The sequence below is a fragment of the Euleptes europaea genome, chromosome 2 (genome assembly GCF_029931775.1).
Source record: "Euleptes europaea isolate rEulEur1 chromosome 2, rEulEur1.hap1, whole genome shotgun sequence".
NCBI classification, from domain to species: Eukaryota; Metazoa; Chordata; class Lepidosauria; order Squamata; family Sphaerodactylidae; genus Euleptes; species Euleptes europaea.
The window spans coordinates 117,743,452-117,752,403 of NC_079313.1; the positions used below are offsets into that span (position 1 = coordinate 117,743,452).

At 44.3% G+C, this 8,952-nt stretch overlaps 1 protein-coding gene across 8 annotated transcripts in view; it reads left to right on the top strand.

Moving 5' to 3' along the window:
- Positions 1-8,669, top strand: part of STAU1 (staufen double-stranded RNA binding protein 1) — a 46,758-nt gene extending 38,089 nt beyond the window's left edge. For 7 of the 8 annotated variants that reach the window (XM_056867406.1, XM_056867409.1, XM_056867411.1 and 4 more), the window contains 6 exons: positions 1,682-1,828; positions 2,787-2,859; positions 3,513-3,829; positions 5,834-5,956; positions 7,550-7,635; positions 8,202-8,669. In XM_056867406.1, the coding sequence (XP_056723384.1) occupies positions 1,682-1,828; positions 2,787-2,859; positions 3,513-3,829; positions 5,834-5,956; positions 7,550-7,635; positions 8,202-8,289 (834 nt within the window). In that variant the 3' untranslated portion in view covers positions 8,290-8,669. Of the gene's footprint in view, positions 1-1,681; positions 1,829-2,786; positions 2,860-3,512; positions 3,830-5,833; positions 5,957-7,549; positions 7,640-8,201 lie in introns of those variants that run through there. The other variant, XM_056867410.1, reaches the window with a different exon arrangement.
- The last annotated feature ends 283 nt before the right edge of the window (positions 8,670-8,952 follow it).

Sequence of the window (8,952 nt, forward strand, 5' to 3'; positions counted from 1 at the left end):
CAGATTACAGTTGCATGCTAGCTTATATGCTGACAAATTTATTGTTGGTAGGGGCACACAGTCCTGTTCACAGAAAACCAGTTCTGCCCTCTAGAAAAACAGTGGAAGAAAGCAGGGGTGATGATTCAAATAAAGCTCTACATCAGGGGTGGGGAACCTTTTTTCCGCCAAGGGCCATTTGGATATTTATAACATCATTTGTGGGCCATACAAAATTATCAACTTAAAAATTAGCCAACCAAGCCCCAAGCAGGCAACTGCCCCAGATGACCCCACACACCTGGGAAAGCAGGCAGGCATCCAACCAGTGGCACACTCGCCCACCTGGTGGCACAGGATGGTCTTTTGCACCAGCCGGGCGTAGCCGTCCAGCCGCACACCGGAGTTGCTCCTGCTCCGCACGGTTGGAGCCGGATTCTACAGGCGGCTCCTGCTACCTCCACCTGCAGGCATGAAATGAGGACACACTGGCTAAGAACTCTCCCCCCCTTGCGCATTCTGCTCCTGCCCCCTTTAACCCCTTCATTGTCGCCACTTTCGCCCCCAGCCCTCTTGTAGTACAGAGGGAATATGTTTCTCCACGGCCCAGGTGGGAAAGGGTTAACACAGTTTCTTGGGCGGTCCCTCTTTGTCATCCTCCTTTGATACCATGTCTAGTTTTGCCATTTCCCTGTTCTGATATGGAGGAAGGCGCATGCAAACATCTTGTTCTTCAAGGGGGTTCAGCACGAGAGCGCCATGGTCCAATCCTCAAACAGAACACTGAGAAGTTTCACCTTGCTGCTGGGGCAGCTGATGACTTCATGGAAGTCCTTTGGAAGTTCTAATGTGCCTTGAAAACTCAAAAAGCTACTAGTTAAAAGCAGCACAGTGCAATATTATCAGCAAGTGGTTGGTTAGTTATTGAGCCTCTCAGTTTCCATCTACATAAGAAAGGCCAAGGACCATCAAGTCCAGCAGTCTATTCACACAGTGGCCAACCAGGTGCCTCTAGGAAGCCCACAAATAAGACAACTGCAGCAGCATTGTCCTGCCTGTGTTCCAAAGCACCTAGTAGTATAGGCATGCCCTTCTGATCCTGAAGAAGAAGAGGAGTTGGTTTTTATATGCCAACTTTCTCTACCACTTAAGGCAGAATCAAACTGGCTTACAATCACCTTCCCCTCCCCACAACAGTCACCCTGTGAGGTAGGTGAAGCTGAGAGAGCGTGACTGGCCCAAGGTCACTCAGCTGGCTTTGTGTGTAGGAGTGAAGAAACAAATCCAGTTCACCAGATTAGCCTCCGCTGCTCATGTGGAGGAGTGGGGAATCAAACCCGGTTCTCCAGATCAGACTCCACTGTTCCAAACCCCTGCTCTTAACCACCACCACGCTGAGATGCATCACGGTCATTTTCTCTTGGTATTGTCTCCTGGAGAGTTGCTGAATATAGCTTATTTGGAGCAGTAAAGGAAAGTGCTGAAGGGGGTGGTCGTGGAAGAAAGATTGTTTTGTATATTTTAGGCTACGGTGCCTGCAATAAATCACATTAAGACCCTTGCAGCGATGGGGGTGGGGGAGTAATCCCTGTTAGACTTGGCTATCAGGCTGTGTTTGAGATGGATAGGCTGCTGCTCATAATGTTTACACTCTTACTTAAAAGGCTTTTTCTTGCCTGTTGTCTGTTTCCCGCTGCGGCAGGTGAAAGTCGGCATGCACTCAGCTGACGGGATGGGAACGAACAAGAAAGTGGCAAAGCGCAATGCGGCTGAAAACATGCTGGAGGTCTTAGGATTCAAAGTCCCTCAACCTCAACCCCCAAAGCCAGCACTAAAGACAGAAGAAAAGGTAGTGTGTTCTTAAACAGTGGCCTCGATGCTTCTGTAAATGTGGGCTGAAACTGTGATGTACATTTGTAATAGGACCTGGAGGCCACAGTGGATCTCAGGGAGAGGAGCTTGAGAGTGAAGCCCACCAATAGGCTGTCTGTGGGTGGTGGATCCAGACAACTGTGTGATTGGCCAAGGCGTAGAGCTGACCTTGTCCATGCTGAGAAGTACTGTATTTTTGGGAATGGACAATATGCGGATAGTGCCACAGTCGCCTTGAGTCTTACAGTGCAATCCTATGCAGAGTTACTCCAGTCTAAGCACATTGAAATGAATGGGCTTAGACTAGAGTAACTCTCCTTAGGATTGCACTGCTAGTTCCTTGCTTGTTTTAATGCCTTTCTTGCCTCCTTATGGTCTTGCCTCCGGTTGGTTGGGGAAGGGAGGCGGGGCGGCTCTTGCCCGCACAGTTTGTGCAAATTATCTACACAGTGGCCATGCCCTTCTGTGGGTGATGTCATGAACACATGAAGCTGCCTTATACTGAATCAGATCTTGGTCCATCAAAGTCAATCTTGTCTACTCAGACCGGGAGCGGCTCTCCAGGGTCTTAGGCAGAGGTCTTTCACATCACCTACTTGCCTCGTCCCTTTAACTGGAGATGCCGGGGATTGAACCTGGGACCTTCTGCATGCCAAGCAGATGCTCTACCACTGAGCCCTCCTCTGTTTCAAGGGGGTGTTTGTAGTCCAACCGTATAACTACTTCTTTCTAACATAGAACTGCTGTCACTATATTCTGAGGACTGGTAGAAGTCTTATCCATCTGTTCGACCAGATGGGCTTGGACTTCTAGGATTCATTATGTGGGGTTAAACTTTATTTTTGGATTTTATTTCTGAAGTGTTGTAACTTCTTCTCTGTGGTTGGAATTGTAGATTTTTAAAAGTAATTGTTAATTTTCCCTCCCCTTGGTAGACACCAGTAAAAAAGCCAGGTGATGGAAGAAAAGTAACCTTTTTTGAACCCGGTTCTGAAGAAACATCTGCTAGTAAGTGGTTTTAATTTTATTTGGCTTTCATGTATTATGGTTGTAGAAAAGAGCAAGAGTCCAGTAGCACCTTAAAGACTAACAAAATTTCTGTCAGGGTATGAGCTTTTGTGAACCACAGCTCACTTCTTCAGATACAGCTAGAATGTGACTCCATCTGTCCTTAAGTAGAGACGAGTAAATTAGACACACAATGGCAATGTAAATGTGAAAAGCAACTAAATGACATTAGCTGCCGTGATTGGATTAGGTGTGATATTCAGAGGGGTAGTAGGCGTGGAGAAATCAGCATTGGTAATGCGACAGGAATCCCAGATCTCTATTCATTCCAGGAGAATGCATTGTCTTTAGCTTCATGTATTATGGTTGTATGGGATTAAAATACGTTGAGGATGGCAGATCCCTTGGAAGTGTACATCAGCAGTGCCCTATCGGCATAGTTTGTTCTGTTGAGTCTCTGAGAAGAAGAATTTAAGAGATCTTTCAAGTAAACCATGTTCCCATACAGAGTGCTGCTATTTCACTGAGCACCGGGGTATATTCTGGGGTTTCAGAAGTAGTATCAGATAATACTCAGTGACCTGCCGTTGTGTGCATGACAAAGAAATTGCCACTGAATTGCATCTGTGCTCCACAATTTTGTCTCTGCCTAGGTAATAAAGAGGACGAGTTCAGGATGCCTTATCTTAGCCATCAGCAGCTCCCTGCTGGCATTCTTCCCATGGTCCCCGAGGTCGCGCAGGCTGTAGGAGTAAATCAAGGACACCACACCAAAGAGTTCAGTAGGGCAGCCCCGAATCCTGCCAAGGCTACGGTGACCGCCATGATCGCCAGAGAGCTGTTGTACGGTGGCACGTCCCCTACCGCTGAGACCATTTTAAAAAACAGCTCCTCGGGCCACGTACCCCATGGGCCGCTCGCTAGACCCTCAGAACAGTTGGACTACCTTTCCAGTGTTCAGGGAATCCAGGTAAACTGGCTGTGGGAGGAATGTTTTGGGGGTCTTTGTAGGATTTGCCTCCTGAGATGAGAGCCTTGTTCCACAGAGTTGAGACTGGAGGGTGATAGATTCAAAACAGACAAAAAAAAATATTTCTTCACACATAAATTGTGGAACTCCCAGGATGTGGTGATGGCTGCTTGGAAGGTTTTAAGAGGGGAGTGGACATGTTCATGGAGGATAGGGCTATCCATGGCTACTAGTCAAAATGAATATTAGTCATGATGCATACCAATTCTCTACAGGATCAGAGGAGCAAGCCTATTATATTAGGTGCTTTGGAACACAGGATAATGCTGCTGCAGCCGTCTTGTTTGTGGGCTTCCAGAGGCGCCTCGTTGGCCACTGTGTGAACAGACTGCTGGACCTGATGGGCCTTGGTCTGATCCAGCATGGCTTTTGTTATGTTCTTAAAGGGGCTGCTATTGTCTGTTTAAAACATTCTAAAAACCCTACAGCTCACCCTCGGAGCCCGGCAATGGTATAGCCTCTGTTTCTTTCAGTAGGCCATGGTGCCTTGTACTTTTTTTTCAAGAGAGTGGAGCCCTTTGTAGCTAGCCAGAGTTCTTAGTTGTACTGCACCTTTGATGGGGACACGCATGTTTTCTCTAGCACTCCTCAGTCTACATGGTCAAGTGAATTTCTGTGGCTTAGCTCTACCTGGACCTGTGTCCTGTTTCAGATACAAGTTGACTCCATTAGAATGCTCCCTCTGGTGTGGGGCCGGTGTGGGGGGGGGGAAGGAAGAGAATCACTACATGTAGTACAGTAGAGCCAGAAAAGAGTCTTCTTTCCTGATGAGCTGCTTTACTTCAGCTTTTTACCTTGGAAATATCCTTACATGGGGGTACATTTCTAGACCACAAAAAAGGGGAGAAATGCTCAACCAAAAAAGACAGGGTAAAACCAAAAAAGGTTGAGAGCACAAAGTAACAGTAAAAGGAGTATGATGTAATATATAAACAAATTCAGTTACGTGCACAAAACAGAACACCAGTGCTTTAATATATAAACAAATCCGAAAAAGGAAACAATTGTGCACATACAATAAAATAACACACACTGCCAAAGACAATAAAACAGAATGCCAAATGCATTTCTGCACAAAGCCTTCACCAGTGGCCTGTTATGGCCACAGTCAGCACAATCATATCTAACTCGCACCGTAAAAGACGTAACAAATCACAAGAACCAGCACAATAGCCAAATTAATTTTTTGGAGTGAATTAAATACTCCTTATATAAAATCAGCCTTCAAATATTTCCACATCTGGGTATCTCTCGTCCAAATAACATCGATATACGTGAGTGTCTCGCCATGCTGATATTTGATATTAGCTATTTGATATTAGTACTGCATCCTACTACTTTTTTCTGTTTCTTCATGTGCTCAGCCTTTTTTAGTTTACCCGGTATGTTTCTAGAAACAGATGTGCTGCTTGAATCTCCTGATGATGCAGATCAGCCAGTTGATACTTCCTGCTAGACATGACTTGTTCACTCTGTATAGTCCCCTGCAATGCAGATTTCTATTTCCATTGCCGCACAATGCATGAAGATATATGGCTTGGACAATGGACCTCGGCCATTGGGGAAGAGGTGATGCTTCCTGTCATCAGAAAAAAGAGACCACAGGAATCACCCTTTCCTGCTCCTTGTTTTGGAGAAAGCGGGCTGCCTTGACAGTCAGGGACGCTTGTTCCTGATGAGTGGGTGTGTGCTGTACTGGTTAGAGTGCTGAACTAAAACCTGGGAGATCTGGGTTCGAATTCCCACTTGTGCCATAGAAGCTCATTGGGAGACCTTGGGCCAGTCACTCTCTCTGAGACTAACCTAGTTCACTGCATTGTTGTGAGGATAAAACAGAGGCAAGGACAATGTAACCTTTTTTGGGGTCTCCATTGGGGAGGAAGGTGAGGTATAAATGTAATAAATAAAGTAAGTTAATAACTAAAGCTTTTTTTTTAAACTTAGGTCGAATACAAAGATTTCCCCAAAAACAACAAGAATGAATTTGTGTCTCTTATAAATTGTTCCTCTCAGCCACCCCTGATCAGCCATGGAATTGGAAAGGATGTAGAATCTTGCCATGATATGGTAAGGGAACTGGAATCTCATCTCAGCTGACCTGCAGAAATCCCAGTCTCATTGGTTGCCGTAATTTTCTCCAGACATCTGACCTTCAGATTTAAAGGGCAAGGCCTCATTCTTAGTAATCTCCACTACCGTGAAGTGGAGAAGAACAAATTATTGTACTGTCTCTCCCTCCCCCCTTTTGTTAAGGTTTGAACTAGTGTTTTGTTCATCTTTCCCATCATCCAAACCATGAATCCAGTTTTACGTGTCAGAGTAGGTAAATACATGTTGTTGTCATACTTTTATCTATGTTATGATGATGTCATTTTAGCGGGGGGGAATAACGTGCTGTCAATTCACAATTGGCTGATGGTGACTCCTTCCACAAGTTGTTCCAGGCATGAGGTGACCAGAAGGGGTTTGCCATTGCCTTCACCATATAGCAACACCAGTCTTCCTTGGTGGCCAATCCAGCTTAGCGCCCAAGCACTGTCAAGCTCAGGCTAAACTGGGCTAATTGGGCCACAGGATTGCACCCCTAATAACCCAGACTAGCCCAATCTCATCAGAGTTTGGAAGCTAAGCCGAGTCAGAACTTGGATGGGAGGAAGACTGGGGCCGCTGTGCAGAGGAAGGCAATGGCAAGCCACCTCTGCTCATCTCTTGCCTTGAAAACCCCATGATGGTTTTCTTTTTTTAATCAGATAACCTTTATTGGCATAATAAAATTGTTGGTGGCAAGGTCAGAGATAAACAGATAATACATATCTAGATTAAAATTGAGTTTGAATCTTAACCTTAACAACTTCTGCCAAAAACTCCGCCACCCTCACTGTAACATCAGTTGTAATGTCGTTCAGCAAGAACTGGCAAGTGGATGTTCTATAAGGGGCCATCCATTTGCTGATTAAGGGTAATATAATTTTTTTACGGGGTTCTTCATGTAAACGACAATCTAAAATAATGTGATGTAGGGTGTCTGGCTGGCCCGTTCCTCATGGACATACCATGAAGGTTTTCACTTTATGTAGTTTTAGCCCCGTGGTGCAGAGAGGTAAGCTGCAGTACTGCAGTACTGCAGTCAAAAGCTCTGCTCACGACCTGAGTTCGATCCCAACGGAAGTCTGTTTCAGGTAGCCGGCTCAAGGTTGACTTAGTCTTCCATCCTTACAAGCTCGGTAAAATGAGTACCCAGCTTGCTGGGGGTAAAGAGTAGACGACTGGGGAAGGCAATGGCAAACCACTCCATAAACATAGTCTGCCTAGTAAACATCAGGATGTGACGTCACCCCATGGGTTAGGAATGACCTGGTGCTTGCATGGGAGACTACCTTTACCTTTTTAAATGCCAGTTTATGGAAGCAGACTTTTGAGCAACTTGGCCGTTTTGTCCATGAGCTCTTTTCATTCATCTCTGCCCGGTGAGAACTTTCCGAATTGCCCCAAGAGTTCCCCAGTGGCTTTTCTCAAAAACTGGTTGTTGAAAACGCCCTTTCTTGCGCTTGAAACACATTCTATCGTGTTTGAGCGGTTTCCATGTTGACGTTGCTTGGTGCTATTCCAGTTTTATATGGTAACATGCACGCATGTTACGTGCCTCTTTTCTTGCTCCAGGCTGCGTTAAACATCTTAAAATTGCTGTCTGAGTTGGACCAACAAAGTACAGAGATGCCAAGAACAGGAAATGGACCAATGTCTGTGTGAGTAAAAAAAACCTATCTTAAAATTTTCCTTCTTTTTATGGGTTTTTTAAAATCAAAAGCACTCCCAATTTTGTAACACTTGGCAGACAAAGATAATTTATCTTAATATTTTATTTTAAAAAATACTTTTAATTTTTACACGGGAGCTGCAAAAATCAAGCTGTATTGTCATCTTGTTAAGGGTGGGAGAGCTGGGTTTATGTCCTTATTGCAGTTGTCCTAACAGTGGCTTCTTAGGACAAAATGTCCTATCGTTCTTATTTCTTTGAAGCATTTGGATGTGTTGCCCTAAGCGAAACACTCTTTCACCATCCCCCACTCTCAGGAAATGCTTTATAGAGTTGTAAATTATACAGTTTCAGCTTAGCAGAGCATGTTTCTCTTGCCAGAAGCTGTTTAATTTCATATCTGGCAGCACCCGTGAAATAAACTGATGAGGATGTTCAAGAGATTTTTGCTGTTTTTCCTTTTTTTTGGCACGAGCTCATCAGAACCGCTTTTCTGTTGGAGCGAATGTAACTGGGCCTAATAAGCGGTTTCTCTCTTCTTCTCCATTTCCCTAGATGCGTGAAGCAAGAAATGGAAAGCGACCCTCTCCTGAAACCGGCTAGCTCAAACACTTTGGGACAAACACTGGACACCACTGCCTGAAGAGGCTGACTGGACCCAAACCTGAAAGCACCAGAGAAAATCAAACGCTTCCTAATTAATGTAACCTAACTGTTTTAGAGCACTTCAGTGGCCGCAACTCACTGTAGTATCTAAACCATAACCGTTGCTTTTCCAAACTGATTAAAAATTTTTAGTTTCATTGCATTGTTTTGAATGACACTATAAATTTTTCATTTGGAAACAAGTTTCTTAATTGTACCTAGAACTATAGCACAGTTTAGAAACTTTGTTGTCTGAGGGTTGACACACTTAACCTATGAACTAACGTGGGAAGATCATATCCGTGTATGTGTCCGGTTTTTGTTTTTAATGAAGTTGTGAAAAAAAAATTCACTGGAAACAAACTGTGTGCCTGCCACTTGATTTGAAAAAAAAAGGAAGGAGAGAGAACACGTCAAACTTAGGTAAGCCCGGCCTAATTATTGAACGGTTGAATTAATAATTACGCATTTTAGGGATTTTAAACTTCATTTGATCATTTTGATTTCTAGAATATTTTGCAGGGGAGGGGTGGGGAACCTGAATGCAACAGAAATTTAAATGGTCGATAATCTTCGTTTTAAAAAATAAAAAAATTGTGTGTGTGTGTCTGTATAAAGGCACATGAACTCAGTACATTACAGGATATGATCTCAGTGTAGT